The 22,500-nt window shown below is 42.2% G+C and overlaps 1 protein-coding gene across 1 annotated transcript in view; it reads left to right on the forward strand.

Annotated features, from left to right (window-relative positions):
• Positions 1 to 22,500, forward strand: part of lama1 (laminin, alpha 1) — a 62,005-nt gene that overhangs the window by 26,733 nt on the left and 12,772 nt on the right. The window contains exons 25-51 of the mRNA XM_084398307.1: positions 1,269 to 1,454; positions 2,241 to 2,368; positions 3,193 to 3,319; positions 4,599 to 4,739; positions 4,821 to 4,939; positions 6,788 to 6,874; positions 7,222 to 7,415; positions 8,513 to 8,655; positions 8,741 to 8,839; positions 8,923 to 9,034; positions 9,760 to 9,916; positions 10,142 to 10,352; positions 10,666 to 10,782; positions 11,109 to 11,272; positions 11,366 to 11,504; positions 12,837 to 12,933; positions 13,062 to 13,178; positions 13,650 to 13,832; positions 17,046 to 17,200; positions 17,306 to 17,449; positions 17,983 to 18,116; positions 18,210 to 18,357; positions 18,853 to 18,977; positions 19,432 to 19,582; positions 20,603 to 20,747; positions 21,252 to 21,393; positions 21,492 to 21,606. Of these exons, the coding sequence (XP_084254433.1) occupies positions 1,269 to 1,454; positions 2,241 to 2,368; positions 3,193 to 3,319; positions 4,599 to 4,739; positions 4,821 to 4,939; positions 6,788 to 6,874; positions 7,222 to 7,415; positions 8,513 to 8,655; positions 8,741 to 8,839; positions 8,923 to 9,034; positions 9,760 to 9,916; positions 10,142 to 10,352; positions 10,666 to 10,782; positions 11,109 to 11,272; positions 11,366 to 11,504; positions 12,837 to 12,933; positions 13,062 to 13,178; positions 13,650 to 13,832; positions 17,046 to 17,200; positions 17,306 to 17,449; positions 17,983 to 18,116; positions 18,210 to 18,357; positions 18,853 to 18,977; positions 19,432 to 19,582; positions 20,603 to 20,747; positions 21,252 to 21,393; positions 21,492 to 21,606 (3,780 nt within the window). The remainder of the gene's footprint in view (positions 1 to 1,268; positions 1,455 to 2,240; positions 2,369 to 3,192; positions 3,320 to 4,598; positions 4,740 to 4,820; positions 4,940 to 6,787; positions 6,875 to 7,221; positions 7,416 to 8,512; positions 8,656 to 8,740; positions 8,840 to 8,922; positions 9,035 to 9,759; positions 9,917 to 10,141; positions 10,353 to 10,665; positions 10,783 to 11,108; positions 11,273 to 11,365; positions 11,505 to 12,836; positions 12,934 to 13,061; positions 13,179 to 13,649; positions 13,833 to 17,045; positions 17,201 to 17,305; positions 17,450 to 17,982; positions 18,117 to 18,209; positions 18,358 to 18,852; positions 18,978 to 19,431; positions 19,583 to 20,602; positions 20,748 to 21,251; positions 21,394 to 21,491; positions 21,607 to 22,500) is intronic.

Raw genomic sequence — 22,500 nt, forward strand, 5'->3', positions numbered from 1 at the left:
CCCACAGAAATACCACGGTAACAGAAATACCATGGTAATGAGTTACAAATCCCACAGAAATACCATGGTAATGAGTTGCAAATCCCACAGAAATACCATGGTAATGAGTTACAAATCCCACAGAAATACCATGGTAATGAGTTACAAATCCCACAGAAATACCATGGTAACAGAAATACCATGGTAATGAGTTACAAATCCCACAGAAATACCATGGTAATGAGTTACAAATCCCACAGAAATACCATGGTAATGAGGTACAAACCCCACAGAAATACCATGGTAATGAGTTACAAATCCCACAGAAATACCATGGTAATGAGTTGCAAATCCCACAGAAATACCATGGTAATGAGTTACAAATCCCACAGAAATACCATGGTAATGAGTTACAAATCCCACAGAAATACCATGGTAACAGAAATACCATGGTAATGAGTTACAAATCCCACAGAAATACCATGGTAATGAGTTACAAATCCCACAGAAATCCCATGGTAATGAGTTGCAAATCACACAGAAATACCATGGTAATGAGTTACAAATCCCACAGAAATACCATGGTAATGAGTTACAAATCCCACAGAAATACCATGGTAACAGAAATACCATGGTAATGAGTTACAAATCCCATGGAAATACCATGGTAATGAGTTACAAATCCCACAGAAATACCATGGTAATGAGTTGCAAATCCCACAGAAATACCATGGTAATGAGTTGCAAATCCCACAGAAATACCATGGTAATGAGTTGCAAATCCCACAGAAATACCATGGTAATGAGTTGCGGTAATGAGGTACTAACCCCACAGAAATAAGGGGGTGGTGTGGCGCAATGGATAAGACACATGCCTTTGGTGTGAGAGACCCGGGTTCGAATCCACTGTGAGACACCAATGTGTCCCTGAGCAAGACACTTAACCCCTAGTTGCTCCAGAGGCGTGCGACCTCTGACATATAGCAATTGTAAGTCGCTTTGGATAAAAGCGTCAGCTAAATGAATAAATGTAAATGTAAATGTAAATACTTTGCATACCATGTATGCAATACATTTGTTACAGTATTTATTAATCTTTTAGTTTATGTTAGTTCGGATCAATTAAATAATATTAACAGGTACAACTTTTGATTTTAATAATGCGTTAGTAAATGTTGAAATTATCTAGGATTGAAGATTACTTTCGAAGTATTTTTCATAGTTTCTCATGTGAACTGATGTGTTGCTGATCATGTGTGAGTGAGGTGTGGTCTCCTCGTGTCTCGCAGCTGCTGTCGTACGGAGGAAGACTCTCCTTCACGATCGCGTTCTTCGCTCTCGACGGCGTCGGACTGGCCAATCACGAGCCTCAGGTTCTGATGAGGGGCGGACACCTGCGCAAGCTAGTCATCTACACCGACGCTCCCGCGCCGCTAAACGGCGTTCGCACCGAACAAGAAGTGCCTCTGACCGAGGTGAGTCTGATCACATGACTTCGGGACCGCGCTTGTGTCACAGAGCCAGCGCTCTCTCACCAGGGTTCGTAAAGGTGCTTAAAGGTGCAGTGTGTGATCTTTAGCAGCATCTAGTGGTGAGGTTGTGAACTGCACCCAACAGAAGTTACGGTGGCCGACAGGAAGTGATGTCGTCGTCTGAGTCAGCAGAGAGTAGCCAGTTAAACAATGAGGTTTCTTTACAAAGACAAATTTAGAATTGTTTATTTGCTGACTTTAGCTGAAGCTTCTTATCATGAAGAACAACATAGTGATGAAACGCATTTGTCCGTTCAGGGCCACCGTAGAAACATGTGGATGTGAGCGGAGCTGCGGTGTGTGTAGAGAGAAATGCCTCATTCTAAGCTAATAAACACATTACGGTTCATTATGTAAGGTCTTCATACACCACTGAAAACACAGTTATGAATATGATATTACATTTCTGTCAACAGATCCTCCTAAATATTACACACTGCACCTTTAAAGTACGTTTTGAAATTGAAGTATCTTGTATCAATTATTGAAGTAATTGAATAGTCCTGGAAAACCCTTGAAAACAGCCGTTTTTATGAAGAAGTGCTTGAAAAGTTCTTGAATTATTGAAAGAAAATATATATGGAAAGTTTTATTTATTGATAAAACAAACTTTTCACACAGAATTAAAGCTGCGGTCCGTCTGATTTAGAGGTATTTCTCATGGCTGTGAGTGTGATATTGCTCATAAATATCCAGGTATATGACACAGCTTCTCCTGTTTGTGTGCAGCACAAGTGGAAGTACTTCAACTCTGTGTCGGATGAAGCCGTGAGCCACGCCGACTTCATGTCTGTGCTGAGTAACGTGGAGTACGTCATCATCAAAGCCTCGTACGGCTCAGGCCTGCAGCAGAGCCGGTCAGTGTGTGTGTGTGTGTGTGTGTGTGTGTGGACCCCAAGCCTTAAAATTACACTAAATTTGTTTTTGTCCAGAAAGCTTATTTTATTTCATTTTGATAATATATATATTACATTTTTTTTATTTTTTTTACTTTTTTATTTACCTTTAAATTACTAGATTTGATCAATAAATAATAAATAAATAATAATTTAAGCACATTCCTCACATTCTTTCAACTTAAATTCAAAATAACTCACAATTTCATGCATAACCCTTTTAATTCAGCTCTAAATATCTTACATTAGTGTCTTTGCCGACCTCTTGTGGAAAATAAATATTATAACATGATATTTCATGACTCTAGATGCGCTTATAGCTCTATATGGAGTATATGAGCTGTTCCTCTGGGTCCTAAAGTCTGCTTAACTTCAGTATGCATTCAGATACACATGTAGACAATATAAAATCAGTTTTTGGTAAACTTTTAGCATTTTTAGTTTGAATTTTGACAATTTTTAGGTTTTTCTATGTGTACTGAAGCATTCCTCACATTCCATTCATTGCTTTTTCAGGATTTATTACTTTTTTAAAATTTCAACCACAAAACTCGTCGAATCCATAAAAATCTTTTGTTTGTATTTGTGGTTCAAGTGCGACAGAAGGTCTGGGGTCTTGAACCCCTCCGATGAACACGGATATTTTCCGGGTCAAAAAGTCCCGAGGGAAGGATGAGAATAGTTGGAGCAACTACACTAAGATGTTCCCTCAGAATAACATGATGATGAATCACTCCTAATAAGACATGAATGAAGGCAGTAATAATCTATGTTTCTCTCTCCAGGATCTCTAACATCTCGATGGAAGTGTCTCTGGATGCGGAAGATGTTCCCGAGGGAGCAGAAGGAGAAGTGGCTCGACTGGTGGAGGCGTGCGAGTGTCCACTGGGATACGCTGGACTCTCGTGTCAGGTCCGGGAAAACACTCACGGTCATCGGCCACAAACCCTCAAGTGTCACTCATAATACATCTGGAAATAGGTCTAATAGTTCCTGTCCTTGATCTGAATTTAGAAACTAAGAAAATTATTATATTATACATTTTATAATATAATATACACATTTTAAAATATCAATATAAAATTTATATTTAAAAATATGACAATATAATAATTAATAGTTAATAGTATATTATTTTATATTTATTCTATTTATTTTGTATACATTATCTTGTCTTTTATTATAAAAAATTCTAAATATCAATATAAAATATTATATATATATATATATATATAATAAGACAATGTAATATATATAAATAATATATCATTAATAGTGCATTATTAGTTTTGTTACTTTGATTTCATACATTATATTGTATTGTATTATATTATTTTATATAATATAATATTATAAGACAATATAATATACAAAAAAACAAATAATAAAAACAAATAAGTAATCAAAAAATCTTTATTAATGTTAGACAATATAATATATACAAATAAAATAAAATTATATGTAAATAGTAATTGATAGTATATTATTATATTATTAATTTTATATTATTTATATGCCATTTACATTTTATATATGATATTGTCTTATATTATGACAATTTAACATACAAAAAAATATATAAATAATATAAAATTAATAATTGATTATATAATGACAATCTAATATATAAAATATAAATAAAATAAATAAAGGCCGGTTCACACCAAGGACGATAACTACAACGATAATGATATAGTTCTAAATAATCTAAATATAATGATTTTATGTCCACAACTACAATTATAATGACAGAGAAATTGTTGGAATCACTTTCAGGAGGATTTTTCCCACTGATGAAGGATGAAAACATCAGAATCCATCCTGTGTAAAGAGCTCGAGCATTTACAGCGACAGACGACAAACGGCAGCGCTTATAATAAACGGCGATATTGATACAGTTATGGTTATTGGTGTGAACGGGCTTAACTTGATGATCCTGTTGATGTTTATAAAAATGCTCGACTGAGACTCTTCCACATCCCTTACGGTTCAGTTCTGATGTTTAAATTAATACCTTCTTCGCTAACTGTGGTTTTGTATATGTATATTTCTGAAATGTATAACTTTCCTCTGATAACAGATCACTGTAAACTGTAATATGGACTCTGTAAAGCTGCTGTGAGATGATGTGTGTTGTGAAGCGCTACACTAATAGATGTGAGCTGAAACTGAACTGAATGCTGTGTTGCAGGAGTGTTCTCCGGGGTATTACCGGCAGGCCGTGTCCGAGCTCAACATGAAGGGCCGAAACCGGCCGCTCATCCGGCCCTGCGTCCCGTGCCGGTGCAACAACCACAGTGTGTCATGTGACCTGGAGACGGGCCAATGCATGGTGAGCAAATCCAGATCAATAAACCGCTTTATCCACATCAACTGATCATACAGGCACACTCTTAATGAACCGTGTGTTCAGGGCTGCCAGCACAACACCGCAGGAGAGCACTGTCACCTGTGCGCCGCAGGGCATTATGGGAAGGTTCAGGGCTCGGTCAGCGACTGCTCGCTGTGTGCCTGTCCACTGCGGGGTCAAAGGTGAGGTCACATGACACTACGGCTGTGTGTAGGTCGTGGGAAACCAGTGGTTTCGTGACGTGTGTGTTTAGCTTCAGCGTGACGTGTGTGTTTAGCGTGTGTTTAGCTTCAGCGTGACGTGTGTGTTTAGCGTGTGTTTAGCTTCAGCGTGACGTGTGTGTTTAGCGTGTGTTTAGCTTCAGCGTGACGTGTGTGTTTAGTGTGTGTTTAGCTTCAGCGTGACGTGTGTGTTTAGCTTCAGCGTGACGTGTGTGTTTTGCGTGTGTTTAGCTTCAGCGTGACGTGTGTGTTTTGCGTGTGTTTAGCTTCAGCGTGACGTGTGTGTTTTGCGTGTGTTTAGCTTCAGCGTGACGTGTGTGTTTAGCGTGACGTGTGTGTTTTGCGTGTGTTTAGCTTCAGCGTTTCGTGTGTGTTTAGCGTGACGTGTGTGTTTTGCGTGTGTTTAGCTTCAGCGTGACGTGTGTTTAGCGTGACGTGTGTGTTTTGCGTGTGTTTAGCTTCAGCGTGACGTGTGTGTTTTGCGTGTTTAGTTTCAGCATGACGTGTGTGTTTAGCGTGACGTGTGTGTTTTGCGTGTTTAGCTTCAGCGTGACGTGTGTGTTTTGCGTGTGTTTAGCTTCAGCGTGACGTGTGTGTTTTGCGTGTGTTTTAGCTTCAGTGTGACGTGTGTGTTTTGCGTGTGTTTAGCTTCAGCGTGACGTGTGTGTTTTGCGTGTGTTTTAGCTTCAGTGTGACGTGTGTGTTTTGCGTGTGTTTAGCTTCAGCGTGACGTGTGTGTTTTGCGTGTGTTTTAGCTTCAGTGTGACGTGTGTGTTTAGCGTGACGTGTGTGTTTTGCGTGTGTTTAGCTTCAGCGTGACGTGTGTGTTTAGCGTGACGTGTGTGTTTTGCGTGTGTTTAGCTTCAGCGTGACGTGTGTGTTTTGCGTGTGTTTAGCTTCAGCGTGACGTGTGTGTTTTGCGTGACGTGTGTGTTTAGCGTGACGTGTGTGTTTTGCGTGTGTTTAGCTTCAGCGTGACGTGTGTGTTTAGCGTGACGTGTGTGTTTTGCGTGTGTTTAGCTTCAGCGTGACGTGTGTTTAGCGTGACGTGTGTGTTTTGCGTGTATTTAGCTTCAGCGTGACGTGTGTGTTTTGCGTGTGTTTAGCTTCAGCGTGACGTGTGTGTTTTGCGTGTTTAGTTTCAGCGTGACGTGTGTGTTTAGCGTGACGTGTGTGTTTTGCGTGTGTTTAGCTTCAGCGTGACGTGTGTGTTTTGCGTGTGTTTAGCTTCAGCGTGACGTGTGTGTTTTGCGTATGTTTAGCTTCAGCGTGACGTGTGTGTTTTGCGTGTGTTTAGCTTCAGCGTGACGTGTGTGTTTTGCGTGTGTTTAGCTTCAGCGTGACGTGTGTTTAGCGTGACGTGTGTGTTTTGCGTGTGTTTAGCTTCAGCGTGACGTGTGTGTTTTGCGTGTTTAGTTTCAGCGTGACGTGTGTGTTTAGCGTGACGTGTGTGTTTTGCGTGTGTTTAGCTTCAGCGTGACGTGTGTGTTTTGCGTGTGTTTAGCTTCAGCGTGACGTATGTTTTGTGTGTGTTTAGCTTCAGCGTGACGTGTGTGTTTTGCGTGTGTTTAGCTTCAGCGTGACGTATGTTTTGCGTGTGTTTAGCTTCAGCGTGACGTGTGTGTTTTGCGTGTGTTTAGCTTCAGCGTGATGTATGTTTTGCGTGTTTAGCTTCAGCGTGACGTGTGTGTTTTGCGTGTGTTTAGCTTCAGCGTGACGTGTGTGTTTTGTGTGTGTTTAGCTTCAGCGTGACGTGTGTGTTTTGCGTGTGTTTAGCTTCAGCGTGACGTGTGTTTTGTGTGTGTTTAGCTTCAGTGCCACGTGTGTGTTAGAGGGCGCTGGAGATTTCCGCTGCGACCGCTGTGAGGAGGGATACGAGGGCCGCTACTGTGAGAGGTGAGGTCATGTGACGTTACGGCACACACACACACACACACACAAACACTCGTACACTAACGCTAGGGTTGGGAATCGAAATCAATTCCAATTCTGGAATCGGATACTTGTTATAAAATTGTAATTTCGATTCCTCTGTGCGAATTTCAATATGACTTTAAACCATTGAAGCGAGAGACTCTGTTTTCTGTGTTCATGTGTATCAGTATATCGGATCCGTGCAGCTCTTAAAGTGACAGCAGCCTAATATTCCTGCTCTATAATAACACTAATATCGGAATCGATAAGCAGAGTCGTTAAAACTCAAGCGATCCCCAACCGTAGCTAACGCTCTCTCCGCGTCTCAGGTGTTCGGTGGGTTACCATGGCGACCCGTCGGAGCCGGGCGGCCGGTGTCAAGTGTGTCGGTGTAACGGGACCGGGTCGGTGCACGGTGTGTGTGACGGACACACGGGCCGGTGCGAGTGCAAGCCCGGGGTCAGAGGTCATCTGTGTGACCAGTGTGAGGAGAGACACGTGCTGGTCAGCGAGCAGTGTGTGTGTAAGTGTGCGTTACTTCTACAGATGGTGTCAGTGCAGCTTCACCGTGATAAACGGGAAAATAACCGTGTCGATGTTACAAACTTGATCAATTATTCAATTCAGTTCAGTGTTGATTTAGTTTAGTTCAGTAACAGTGTCAATGTCAATATCAATTATGAAACGAATTCAATTTTTTACGTTTTTCAGCTCAGTTCAGTTCAGTGTTGATTCAGTTCAGTGTTGATTCAGCTCAGTTGAGTTCAGTGTTGATTCAGCTCAGTTGAGTTCAGTGTTGATTCAGCTCAGTTCAGTTCAGTGTTGATTCAGTTCAGTTCAGAGTTGATTCAGTTCAGTGTTGATTCAGCTCAGTTGAGTTCAGTGTTGATTCAGCTCAGTTCAGTTCAGTGTTGATTCAGTTCAGTTCAGAGTTGATTCAGTTCAGTGTTGATTCAGCTCAGTTGAGTTCAGTGTTGATTCAGTTCAGTTCAGTGTTGATTCAGCTCAGTTCAGTTCAGAGTTGATTCAGTTCAGTGTTGATTCAGCTCAGTTGAGTTCAGTGTTGATTCAGCTCAGTTCAGTTCAGTGTTGATTCAGTTCAGTTCAGAGTTGATTCAGTTCAGTGTTGATTCAGCTCAGTTGAGTTCAGTGTTGATTCAGCTCAGTTCAGTTCAGTGTTGATTCAGTTCAGTTCAGTGTTGATTCAGCTCAGCTCAGTTGAGTTCAGTGTTGATTCAGTTCAGTGTTGATTCAGCTCAGCTCAGTTCAGTTCAGTGTTGATTCAGTTCAGTGTTGATTTAGTTTAGTTCAGTAACAGTGTCAATGTCAATATCAATTATGAAACGAATTCAATTTTTTACGTTTTTCAGCTCAGTTCAGTTCAGTGTTGATTCAGTTCAGTGTTGATTCAGTTCAGTTCAGTGTTGATTCAGCTCAGCTCAGTTCAGTTCAGTGTTGATTCAGTTCAGTTCAGTGTTGATTCAGCTCAGTTCAGTTCAGTGTTGATTCAGCTCAGCTCAGTTGAGTTCAGTGTTGATTCAGTTCAGTGTGGATTCAGCTCAGCTCAGTTGAGTTCAGTGTTGAGTGTGTCAGTGTGATGACCAGCTCGTGTCTCTTCAGCGTGTGATGACGGATGCACAGGACTGCTGTTGGACGATCTGGACTCTTTAGACGGGTCAGTCGCGTCTCTAAACCTGTCGGGTGTCATCATCGCCCCCTACAGCCAGCTCATGACCCTGGAGAACCAGACCCGAGAGGTCAAGGTCAGTCACGTGACCCAGCCTGCATAAACCTTCACTCATGTAACACTGCATGCATGAATACCTCATATGTAAACCTCATTTCCAGAGTTTGATGTCGTGGGATCAGAGCCCAGATTATCACCTGACTGCAGGAGAGCGAAGCTTGAGACACCTGAGCGATGACATCACTGACCTGCAGCAACAGGTGCGCTCGCATCCCTCCTCACGGTAACCATGGCGACGGGAGACTGATGCTGATGCTCAGTGTGTGTGTGTGTGTGTGTGCAGGTCCAGAGTGTGTTTGACGGCAGTGAAGCGGTGCTGCTGAACTCTGAGGAGAAGCTCACGCTGGGCCAACGGTTGCTGGAGCTCATCAGAAACACTCACTCTGCTGTCCACGGTAACCAAAGAAAGCTGATCTCAATTATTTTATTATTTTATTTTATTTTGAAGAGTAATGCACCTAAATCCAGGGTTATTATTACCTAAAATAAAACTATTAAACTTTTTTTTTAAATTAATTTAGATAAAGCTGAAATTATTTATTTATATATATTCATTTATGATTTATTTATTTATATTTTATTTATATTAATCTCAGAGTAATGCACCTAAAACCAGGGTTGTTGTTTAAAACTAAAACTATGAAAAATATATTCATTAATTTAAATGAAGCTAAAATTATTTATTTATTTTCATTTTATTTAAATTAGTCTCAAAGAGCAATGCACCTAAAACCAGTATTGTTATAATTAACTAAAACTATTTAAATAAAACATTTTCATTTAATGAATTTAATCATATAAAATAAAACTTAACAAACTTTAAAAATGAAAATATAAAAATGAAAGATAATTCAAAATATTAATAAATATTATAATAGTACACAAATAATACTAGAATGGCAGATTCAATCCATCTAAATAAGTAAATAAATATCTATTTTAGATGCTCAGTTGCTCGGTTGATAAGATCATGATTTGATTGGCTGCTGTGCTCACCGTTGCTGGTCTGTGATTGGCTGCTGTGCTCACCATTGCTGGTCTGTGATTGGTTGCTGTGCTCACCGCTGCTGGTCTGTGATTGGCTGCTGTGCTCACCGCTGCTGCTCTGTGATTGGTCCAGGCCTGATGGAGCAGGTTCGTTCTGTGAACGTGACGGTGGACGATGATCTTGATGAAGTGAACGACACGTTCCTGATGGAGGAGATGAACACGACGCTGGAGAAGATCAGGATCTTCAGTCTGACACACTGCAGTGCGACTGCGCAGCGCGAACTCAGGTACGACACACACACACACACTCGTCTGCGCAAACACACATACGTCTAACGTTTCCGTAACACTTTACAATAAGGTTCATTAGTTAACATCAGTTAATGTATTTACTAACACAAACTAGCAGTGAGCAATACATTTGTTACATCAGTTTTTAATCTTTGTTAATGTTAAGCTGTTCATTGTTTGTTCATGTTAGTTCACAGCGCATTAACTATGTGTGTGTTCAGTTCTGCAGTGTCTGTTCTGCGGAGGGTTCAGGAGGAGATTAAGCATCCGCTCGGACAGAACCAGTTCAGACTGGAGAACGTCTCCTCAACACTCAGAAGATTCGAGCATCAGATCCTGCAGATCCAGGAGATCATAAACACGAGCGAGAGCCTCAATAACCAGAGCCGACGCTTGACGGAGCAGATCCGGATCATCCGGAGTCAGCTCACGGTGAGTCTCCAGCAGAAACACACACAATCCTCTCTCCTGCTCACCAGGGCTGCGTTTATTTGATCAGAAATACTGCAAAAACAGTGAAATATTATTGGAATGTAAATCATCTGTTTTCTATGTGAATATACAGTAAAGTGTAATTTATTCCTGTGATTAAAAGCTGAATTTTCAGCATCATTACTCCAGTCTTCAGTGTCCACACTTTACTTTATATTCACATAGAAAACATTGCAATAATATTTCACAATTTTTACTTTAGTTTTGATCAAATTGATGAGCAGAGAGACATTAAAAAAATCTCTTTCTCCAGATCTCCAGCAGCAATGTCAACAATCTGAACCAGGAAGTAGAAACACAAGTACAGGAAGCTCAAGACCTGCTGACTGATGCCCTCAAAATAGCGGAAAACATGGACAACGGGACGGATGTAAGTGACGTTTCTACCTCATATAACACATATACGGCACGATGAATGTGATTATAACACATATAAGGCACGGTGAATGTGATTATAACACACATAAGGCACGGTGAATGTGATTATGACACATATATGGCACGGTGAATGTGATTATAACACACATAAGGCACGGTGAATGTGATTATGACACATATATGGCACGGTGAATGTGATTATGACACATATACGGCATGGTGAATGTGATTATAACACACATAAGGCACGGTGAATGTGATTATGACACATATATGGCACGGTGAATGTGATCCCAGATGATGCGTTTGTCGTTCCAGACTCTGGATGAGATGAAGAACCATCTGGAAGGCTGGAGTGTGAATCTCAGGAAGCATGTGGACACTTTAGTGATGGATTTGACCAAAAGAGACGCCCTACAGCTGGTGTATCGGGCCGAGGATCACGCGCAAGCCCTCAGCAAACAGGCACAAGCCCTTAACAGGTGCGTCACACGCTAAAAGTCCCACAGAACGTATCATATATATATATATTGTTGGTATTGTAAATAACTCGATATCTTTCTTTTTGCGGTCAGTTCTCTATCCGAGGTCAGATCTGCATCAGTAAACGCAACCAGCGTCAGTCAGACCAACAGCAACATCAGAGACAATATTCAGATGGCGGGAGATCTGGCTCACGCCGCCAATCACAGCGCAAGCTCCGCCCTCAATCTGGTACGTCCACCAATCAAAGCGTACAGGGAGGTTTCACAAATGAGCTAATAATTAATGAAATTGGATGTAACAGTAAAATAAAAAATAATAATTTTTGGCCTGGATACATTATTTTAATCAAAATAAAACACTAAAAAATATTTTATTTTATTTATTTACATTTTTTTTAATTTAATTTAAAAACTTTTTTTTTTTTTTTAAGAGTAATGCACATAAAACCAGGGTTATTATTACCTAAAACTAGTAAACGTTTTTATTAATTGAAATAAAGCTGAAATTATTTATATTTATATTTATATTTATATTATTTATATTTATTTATGATTTTTTTATATATATATTTTATATTAATCTCAAAGTAATGCACCTAAAACCTAGCCTGGCTGCGCCCTCCTACGCACTTCCGCTCAATTTCATTTTCCTTCAGTACTACGTCTGGGACTGCTGTATATTCTTAGGTTTCCAGAAATAAATTTTTTGTAGGACCAATCAGCGAACAGAGGGAGTGGCTGAGAACGATGACGTTGATGTGATCACACACATGACTAGCGTCGGCCAATAGTGAGCCTACGTGTGACGTACAACACCGACGCGCTGCTCTATCAAACTACGTGAAAAGACTCGAGGCACAGAGAGAAGGAAATGAATAGTGGAATAAAGTCGTTATTTTTGTTTGTTCTTGCGCACAAAACGTATTCTCGTCGCTTTATAAACTTTATAAAAGACAGACATCTTATTCTAAACATAATCCTCTGATCATTCGGACTTGTTGTTTCCGGCCGGTTTCGGCGCATGACATACGTTACGACCACACGTTAGCGATTGGCTATGGCAGATCCTGAGTGACTCTGGGCAGATCCAATAGTTTTGAACTTTAACAGAGAACCCGCCTACAAGGAAGTAAACGTTTCTCAATGGAGAGAGGCCAGACTCTCTGTACAAATTAAATGTACGAGAGTCTGGTAGAACCAGGCTACCTAAAACCAGGGTTGTTGTTTAAAACTAAATCTACTTTCATTAATTTAAATATATTATAATATTACCGGTATATATAATAAATAATACAATTTTGGCCTGTATACATTATTTGAATAAAAAAAAACCGCTAAAAAAAGATTATATATTTTATCTGTTTGCTTGCATGTCATGTTTCCACAAAAATGCTAATTTGTTGTTAAATTATTAAAATATTTACTTAAAATGGTGAATATTTTACGTCCAAGTGATTCGACTGGGAAAAAGGTTTGGGAATCGCTGCTATACATCTTCAAAAGTTGTTGAAAATGCAGAATGATATTGTAACGTGATGCTGATTGGCCTGTTCTCTGCCAGACGTCGGAGCACTCGCTCACTGCGCAGGGGACGAGGGCGCGTCAGGCGGGCGAGGAGATTCTGGACGCCAGCGGAGCCCTGGACACACTCACTGCAGGTGAAACACACTCGTGGTTTAGCTAACGCTAAGAAGTAATGACTGTAGACCTGAAAGAAGTGTAAAGCTGTCGACTCACACTCTGATGTATTGGTGTGTGTGTGTGTGTGTGTGTGTGTGTGTTCCAGGGCTGGTGTTTAACGTCACTGAAGTAACTAGCAGGTTGAGTCGAGTTAGAGCGAATGTTCAGAACTTCACTCATCTGCTCCCAGAAGCCCTCAGTGTCCTGAGAAACCTGCCGAACGGTACGTGACACGGATCAGTATATGCGTTCGTGTGTGTGTGTGTGTGTGTGTGTCTGTCTGTCTGTAATCCAGCTGACAAAAATGCACCATGAGAACGGTTCGCCAACGTTCCCTTTAAGTTATAAAAATGTTATTTCTGAATGTTTTCAGAACTTTTTTTAATCTTCAAAACGTTTTTTCTTGGTTGTGTGAACGTTCAGGAAACATTACATTGTATCATTCCTCAAACATTATGTGAATGTTACTTTTGAATGTTCTCTGAACGTTCTGAAACAAGTGGTAACATTTAAAAAACGATGAATGATGTATAAATCCATGAATGATGTATAAATAATGTTTTGAGAACAGTTTTATTTATATATAGAATAAACGTTTTATTAGCGTTGCTGGAAGAGCGTTTGTCCATGACTCTGAGAGTATCTTCCAGAAGGTTCCCTGTTCTGTGGTAAATCAGGTGTTTCTCTCTCTCAGGCAGCAGAGATGAGATCCTCGAGGCGAAGCAACAGGCCGAGGCGGTGAACGCCACTCTACAGAGAGCGCTGGAGCGTCTGCAGGACTACCGTGTGAAGCTGGACGAGTCGTTCTCTGCGGTCGAGTCCGTGAACAGCAGCAGCAGGAGCAGCATCCAGATGATCAGAGACTCACAGGAGACCGGTGAGAGATCCAGTGTGTGTGTGTGTGTGTGTGTGTGTGTGTGTGTGAGTGTGTGTGTCAGCTGATCAGAGACTCACAGGAGACCGGTGAGAGATCCAGTGTGTGTGTGTGTGTGTGTGTGTGTCAGCTGATCAGAGACTCACAGGAGACCGGTGAGAGATCCAGTGTGTGTGTGTGTGTGTCAGCTGATCAGAGACTCACAGGAGACCGGTGAGAGATCCAGTGTGTGTGTGTGTGTGTGAGTGTGTGTGTCAGCTGATCAGAGACTCACAGGAGACCGGTGAGAGATCCAGTGTGTGTGTGTGTGTGTGTGTGTGTGTGTGTGTGTGTGTGTGTCAGCTGATCAGAGACTCACAGGAGACCGGTGAGAGATCCAGTGTGTGTGTGTGTGTGTGTGTGTGTGTGTGTGTGTGTGTGTGTGTGTGTGTGTCAGCTGATCAGAGACTCACAGGAGACCGGTGAGAGATCCAGTGTGTGTGTGTGTGTGTGTGTGTGTGTGTGTGTGTGTGTGTGTGTGTGTGTGTCAGCTGATCAGAGACTCACAGGAGACCGGTGAGAGATCCAGTGTGTGTGTGTGTGTGTGTGTGTGTGTGTGTGTGTGTGTGTCAGCTGATCAGAGACTCACAGGAGACCGGTGAGAGATCCAGTGTGTGTGTGTGTGTGTGTGTGTGTGTGTCAGCTGATCAGAGACTCACAGGAGACCGGTGAGAGATCCAGTGTGTGTGTGTGTGTGTGTGTGTGTCAGCTGATCAGAGACTCACAGGAGACCGGTGAGAGATCCAGTGTGTGTGTGTGTGTGTGTGTGTGTGTCAGCTGATCAGAGACTCACAGGAGACCGGTGAGAGATCCAGTGTGTGTGTGTGTGTGTGTGTGTGTGTCAGCTGATCAGAGACTCACAGGAGACCGGTGAGAGATCCAGTGTGTGTGTGTGTGTGTGTGTGTGTGTGTGTGTGTGTCAGCTGATCAGAGACTCACAGGAGACCGGTGAGAGATCCAGTGTGTGTGTGTGTGTGTGTGTGTGTGTGTGTGTGTGTGTGTGTGTGTGTGTGTGTGTGTGTGTGTGTGTCAGCTGATCAGAGACTCACAGGAGACCGGTGAGAGATCCAGTGTGTGTGTGTGTGTGTCAGCTGATCAGAGACTCACAGGAGACCGGTGAGAGATCCAGTGTGTGTGTGTGTGTGTCAGCTGATCAGAGACTCACAGGAGACCGGTGAGAGATCCAGTGTGTGTGTGTGTGTGTCAGCTGATCAGAGACTCACAGGAGACCGGTGAGAGATCCAGTGTGTGTGTGTGTGTGTGTGTGTGTGTGTGTCAGCTGATCAGAGACTCACAGGAGACCGGTGAGAGATCCAGTGTGTGTGTGTGTGTGTCAGCTGATCAGAGACTCACAGGAGACCGGTGAGAGATCCAGTGTGTTTGTGTGTGTGTGTGTGTGTGTGTGTCAGCTGATCAGAGACTCACAGGAGACCGGTGAGAGATCCAGTGTGTGTGTGTGTGTGTCAGCTGATCAGAGACTCACAGGAGACCGGTGAGAGATCCAGTGTGTGTGTGTGTGTGTGTGTGTGTGTGTGTCAGCTGATCAGAGACTCACAGGAGACCGGTGAGAGATCCAGTGTGTGTGTGTGTGTGTCAGCTGATCAGAGACTCACAGGAGACCGGTGAGAGATCCAGTGTGTGTGTGTGTGTGTGTGTGTGTGTGTGTCAGCTGATCAGAGACTCACAGGAGACCGGTGAGAGATCCAGTGTGTGTGTGTGTGTGTCAGCTGATCAGAGACTCACAGGAGACCGGTGAGAGATCCAGTGTGTGTGTGTGTGTGTGTGTGTGTGTGTCAGCTGATCAGAGACTCACAGGAGACCGGTGAGAGATCCAGTGTGTGTGTGTGTGTGTGTGTGTGTGTGTGTCAGCTGATCAGAGACTCACAGGAGACCGGTGAGAGATCCAGTGTGTGTGTGTGTGTGTGTGTGTGTGTGTGTGTGTGTGTGTGTGTCAGCTGATCAGAGACTCACAGGAGACCGGTGAGAGATCCAGTGTGTGTGTGTGTGTGTGTGTGTGTGTGTGTGTGTGTGTGTGTCAGCTGATCAGAGACTCACAGGAGACCGGTGAGAGATCCAGTGTGTGTGTGTGTGTGTGTGTGTGTGTGTGTGTGTCAGCTGATCAGAGACTCACAGGAGACCGGTGAGAGATCCAGTGTGTGTGTGTGTGTGTGTGTGTGTGTGTGTGTGTGTGTGTCAGCTGATCAGAGACTCACAGGAGACCGGTGAGAGATCCAGTGTGTGTGTGTGTGTGTGTGTGTGTCAGCTGATCAGAGACTCACAGGTGAGAGATCCAGTGTGTGTGTGTGTGTGTGTGTGTGTCAGCTGATCAGAGACTCACAGGAGACCGGTGAGAGATCCAGTGTGTGTGTGTGTGTGTGTGTGTGTGTGTGTGTGTGTGTGTGTCAGCTGATCAGAGACTCACAGGAGACCGGTGAGAGATCCAGTGTGTCTGTGTGTGTGTGTGTGTGTGTGTGTGTGTGTGTGTGTGTGTGTGTGTCAGATGATCAGAGACTCACAGGAGACCGGTGAGAGATCCAGTGTGTGTGTGTGTGTGAGTGTGTGTGTGTGTGTGTGTGTGTGTGTGTGTGTGTGTGTGTGTGTGTGTCAGATGATCAGAGACTCACAGGAGACCGGTGAGAGATCCAGTGTGTGTGTGTGTGTGAGTGTGTGTGTGTGTGTGTGTGTGTGTGTGTGTCAGATGATCAGAGACTCACAGGAGACCGGTGAGAGATCCAGTGTGTGTGTGTGTGTGTGTGTGTGTGTGTGTGTGTGTGTGTGTGTCAGATGATCAGAGACTCACAGGAGACCGGTGAGAGATCCAGTGTGTGTGTGTGTGTGAGTGTGTGTGTGTGTGTGTGTGTGTGTGTGTGTGTGTGTGTGTGTGTGTGTGTGTGTCAGATGATCAGAGACTCACAGGAGACCGGTGAGAGATCCAGTGTGTGTGTGTGTGTGAGTGTGTGTGTGTGTGTGTGTGTGTGTGTGTGTGTGTGTGTCAGCTGATCAGAGAAATGTGAAACATTCCATTGTATCATTCTTCAAACATTATGGGAATGTTACTTTTGAATGTTCTCTAAATGTCCTGAATGATGTATAAATATAAATAGCATAAGATATAAATAAATAACATCAATGTATCTGTATAAATAACATTAAGTGACGCGCGTCTCTCGCCCTCAGCCAGCGCCGCCTCATCCCGCCTGGACGAGGCTCACCTGAAGGCGGAGCGGCTGTTCGAGCGGCTGAAGCCTCTGCAGACTCTGGGAGAAACCCTGAGCAGAAACCTGTCGGACATCAGAGAACTGATCAATCAGGCCCGCAAACAGGCGGCTTCGGTGAGTCTCGCGTCATGTGACCTCTCACACTCACACACTCACTCACGCTCACACACACACACACACACTCCCATCACACTCACACTCACGCTCTGATGTTTGCAGATTAAAGTGGCGGTGTCGGCTGAGCGGGGGTGTGTGAGAGCGTACAGACCTGAGGTGACGTCCAGCAACTTCAACACACTCACGCTGACCATGAAGACCTCCGAGCCGGACAACCTGCTCTTCTACATGGGCGGCGGCGCCGGCGTACGTCACCCGCTACACACACACCGGCATACGTCACCCGCTACACACACACCGGCATCGCTCTTATTCATGCTCGTATTCATCACTTTAGTTTAAGCTTTAGTACATTTGTCTTTTTTTATAGTACTATTTAGTTTTTTTTTGTTTTTTATCTCAGTTTAAGTTGGAAAATTGAAACTGTGGTTTTAGTTTTTATTCATTTCCAGTTAATAATTTCTATGACTTCACTTATGTCAGTGTTGCCATGATAACATTTCTGATTTGAATCTAATATTTATTTTTGTGGATTATCTTGGTTTTATTTCAGTAAAAAAGTTTTTTAATAGTTTTAGTTAATGATAATAACCCAGCTGACTTTTGATATCTGTGTGTATTTATTTGCATGATTTTGTGTTACTTTAAGCGGCCCATCAAAGACAAAACACTTATTTATGGCTAACAACATTTATGGTTTCAGAGTTATTAATGCATGCAGTATGTTTGTATGAATATGTCAATGTTTAAAGTCTCATCAGTGTTTAAATCCCCATCAGGAGGATTTCATGGCTCTGGAAATGCGTCATGGGAAGGTGTCGTTCCTCTGGGACACTGGCTCAGGACACACCAGACTGGAGTATCCCGGCGTTCACATCAACAACGACAAGTGGCACCGGATCAATGCGACACGGTGTGTGTGTGACTCTCAGCGCTGATCTCAGGTGTTTGAGCTCTTCCTTTGAGTGAGGAACACTGATGTGTGTGTGTGTGTGTGTTGATGCAGGTTCGGGAGACACGGGACCCTCAGCGTCCAGCAGACGGACTCGGATCCGCTTCCCGCCGTGAAGATCTCAGCGTCCGGTTCCTCCACCGTCATGGACGTCAGCGGATCCACACGGGTGTTCGTCGGGGGACTCGGCGCTCAGGTCAAGGTGAGACGCTTCACACACACACACACACTCGACACAGTCGCCTTTTTTCCACCTTGTTGCCATCGGCTTGGCTTGCTTAGTTGGGTACATTCAATTTAACATTTAATTTAATATTCATCAATATGATTGATCTCCTGCATTGACACTATTATACAAGAACTGAACTGAGCTGGGCGATGACATCACGGTTTACTCCAGAGCGGCTATATATATATATATAAATGAACTAAATTAATAACTTTTTTACAACAATAATGAACCATCACTGAACTTCCTTAAGCTGAACTGTGACGCTATTTTCTTCTAGACACAAACTTTGCTGCATTATTGTCCTGTTATCTCTGTAAAGCTGCTCTGAAACTCTGTGTTGTTAAAAGCGCTGTATAAATAAAGCTGACTCGACTTGACACACACATTTATGATTTGTTTTGGTAACCTCACTGAACATTAAAACAACACCTTTATGACCCCATTAACATGTGTTGTGTTTCCCAGAAACCCCCAGCGGTGAGAGCGACCCAGTTCAGAGGCTGCATGGGCGAAGCGGCGCTCAACGAGAACAACATCGGCTTGTGGAACTACGCGGAGAGACAGGGCGAGTGTGGCGGCTGCTTCATGAGGTGAAACACACACACACACACACACACTCACACACACACACACACTCACACACACACACACACACACACACACACACACACACACACACACACACACTGACACTCACACACACACATTGACACTCTCACACACACACACACTCTCACACACACACACACGCACTCACACACACACACTGACGCTCACACACACACACACACACACACACACACACACACTCACACACACACACACACACACACACACACACACACACACACACACACACACTGACACTCTCACACACACACACTCACACACACACACACACACACACACACACACACACACACACACACACACTGACACTCACACACTCACACACACACACACTCACACACACACACACACACACACACACACACACTGACGCTCTTCACCAGCGGCTGAACTCTGAGCTCTTCCCTGTTCCAGTCCCCGCACTGAAGACACTTCGTTCCACTTCGACGGCAGCGGGTTCTCTGTGGTCCAGAAGTCTCTGCGCTCCATGTCCACCAGCGCCGTCATGTTCTTCAGAACGCTTTCTCCCAACGGCCTGATGCTGTATCTCGCCTCCAACGGCACGGTACGTTCCCGTCTCCAGTGTGGGGGAAAAAGTGATATTTTTGGGCAAATGTAAAGACCCTTTCACAGCAAAAGTGATATAATAATCCTCAGGCTGAAGGAAATGATGATTACTGTACAGTAAAGGTGGATTACAGTAGAGTACAGCTCAAGCAAACCTTTCTGCTGATATTCAGGATAACGGAAGATGCAGGAGAAACAAGTTTAACACTTTATCAGTAAAAACTTTTTGCTTATGGTTTAACTGAATCATCGAAGGTCAGAAGCGAGTACATAGGTCGATAAAGTGAGATTAAATGCATAAAAAGTTATGTTTTATTTAACATATTTAGTTATTAGAGGTTTGCATAGTATTCTGATTCTGCATTTCACAGATTTTAGTCATTTTGAGGAATATTGAACACCTCTGCACTTCGATTTGTCTCCACATGAGGACAAGAGAGCTGTCAGTCAATAAATGGGAAAACAAAGTAACTAGTGTTACTTATTTGAAAAACTAACTCAGATATTTTGTCGTAAATTTTAAAAGTAATGCGTTACTTTACTAGTTACTTGAAAAAGTAATCTGATTACATAACTCAAGTTACTTGTAATAAGTTACACACAACACTGCCCGTCTCTCTCTTTAATGCAACACTGAAGTGAGTTAACCTGCAGTTCATCCACTGGCCACTAGAGGCCGGCTGCAGAAGAGACTCAATCCCATAGACACGCATGTTAAAATGCCCAACTTTACAGCAGAGAAACACATGTTTACAGTTTGGTGCAAAAAGTGGTTTTGGTCTATAAAGCTAATGTTGCCCTTCATGACGACTGTGAGGGGGGGATTTTTTTTATAACTCATCCGTTTAAATTATATTAAGCCTTAAAGTTCTGCATAATTAAGGGCGTGGCCACTTGAGTGACAGGTGGATTGCCGCTGATGTCACTGCTAGCCGTTTGTCTGCTGTCTGTTAGCGTCACGTCACCTCAGCTAATCACAATTTCGTTCATCCCTCATGTTTGTCCTCTGTGCTTGTAGAGGGACTTTCTGTCCGTCGAGCTGGTGGAAGGGAAGGTTCACCTGACCTTTGAACTGGGCTCAGGCGCACTCACCATGACCTCGAACAGAACATACAACACCGGATCCTGGTACAGAATCGCCCTGCAGAGGAACAAGCGCAAAGGTGCCGTTTTATTCTCCATTCTTATTGATTAGTTGTTGAACCCTCATCCTTCCCCCGGGTCATTTTGACTCTAAAAAAAAAGATAAAAAAGATAAAATCTTTTTAGTGTTCATCAGAGGGGTCCAAGACCTCAGGACTTTAGCCGCACTTGAACCATGAACATTATCATGTTTTATTATTTTATTTCCACAAGAGGTCAGCAAAGACCCCCAATGTAAGATATTTAGAGCTGAATTAAAAAGGTTATGCATGAAATTTTGAGTTATTTTGAATTTGTTGAAAGAATGTGAGGAATGTGCTTAAATGACTATTTATTTATTATTTATTGATCAAATCTAGTAATTTAAAGGTAAATAAAATAAAAAATAACAAAATATCTCCAAAGAAATTGCTTTAAAAAATAGAAAAAAATATGATCAAAATGTAATAAAATAAGCTATAATTTAAAATAGTATAATTTTAGGGCTTCGGGTCATTTTGAGTTAACATCTGCTCTGTCCGCAGGGCATTTATCTGTGATGGCCGCTGATAACCCGTCCGAGAGAGAGGTCATGGAGGCGGAGTCACCGGGCTCGGCCTCTGACCTCAATCGCTCTGACCTCGACCCCATTTACATCGGTGGATTACCAGCCTCTCGACCAATCAGGTGAGACCAGCCTCTCAAGACATGCTGGAGTTGCATCATGTGTTTAAATGTTTAAAATAATTTGTCTTTAAATGCAACTCTTCTTTGGATCTTCGCAGGAGGCAGGTTGTCGCTCGCTCTTTTGTCGGGTGTATGAAGAACGTTGAAATCGCTCGTACGAACTTCGACCTGCTCAGAGAGGCGTACGGAGTGAAGAAAGGCTGCGTCCTCAAGGTACACTTATTATAGTCAAATAAAACTATTAAAAACATTTTAATTTGTTTTTTCAACGTTAAGTGAATTTTTATTTATTTAATTTTATTACAGCTAGTTGCCAAAGCAACATTTTTATTTAAACTTTTTTTTTTTTTTTTACTTGAACTAAAATAACGAAAAACTAAAATTGAAATAAATAATAAAAACTAGTTAAAGTTATAAAAAAATAAACGAAGACATTTAATTTTTAATTTCATTTAATAATCATTAGACATAATGAAATTTTTTAAACTTTTAATAAATTGTTGTTAAATTGTATGTTTCATGATTTCAATTAATTAGACATGCAAAATTAAATTTAAAACAGAGTACAAAAATATATATTTTTTTAAATTCCATCCCCCTTCATTTTTGTTTTTGTGGTAAATAACAAGGGACACTGAAATAAGTTATATATACAGTTGCAATCAAAATGCTTCAACCCTCATTGCAAATCAGGTTTATTGGCAAAATTGACAGACTTTCAGCTGTTTGCAATGAACAAATCAAACAAAAGTAATTGAAATGGCTCAACACAACAAATGTTTCAAGTGGTTTCCCCAAATTTAACTGAAAATTAAACTTTTAATGACTTCTGCAGTTTCAAAATTATTCCCCCCCCCCCGATATAATCCCTCAGAACAGCCCAGATCTGCAGAACAGGTGTTGTCTCACTAATCAAGGGCTTCATTAGTTGCACCAGGTGTGCTTGAGCTAGAACACATGACACATCTGAACTGGCGAGGTTTGTTGAGTGTCACGTTTGACTGCAAGTTAGAAATATGGCAAAAGAATGGTCCGTACATTTTGCCAGTAAACCTGATTTGCAATGAGGGTTGAATAATATCGCTTGCAACCGTATATATATATATT

This window comes from Rutilus rutilus (assembly GCF_951802725.1).
Source record: "Rutilus rutilus genome assembly, chromosome: 24".
NCBI lineage: Eukaryota > Metazoa > Chordata > Actinopteri > Cypriniformes > Leuciscidae > Rutilus > Rutilus rutilus.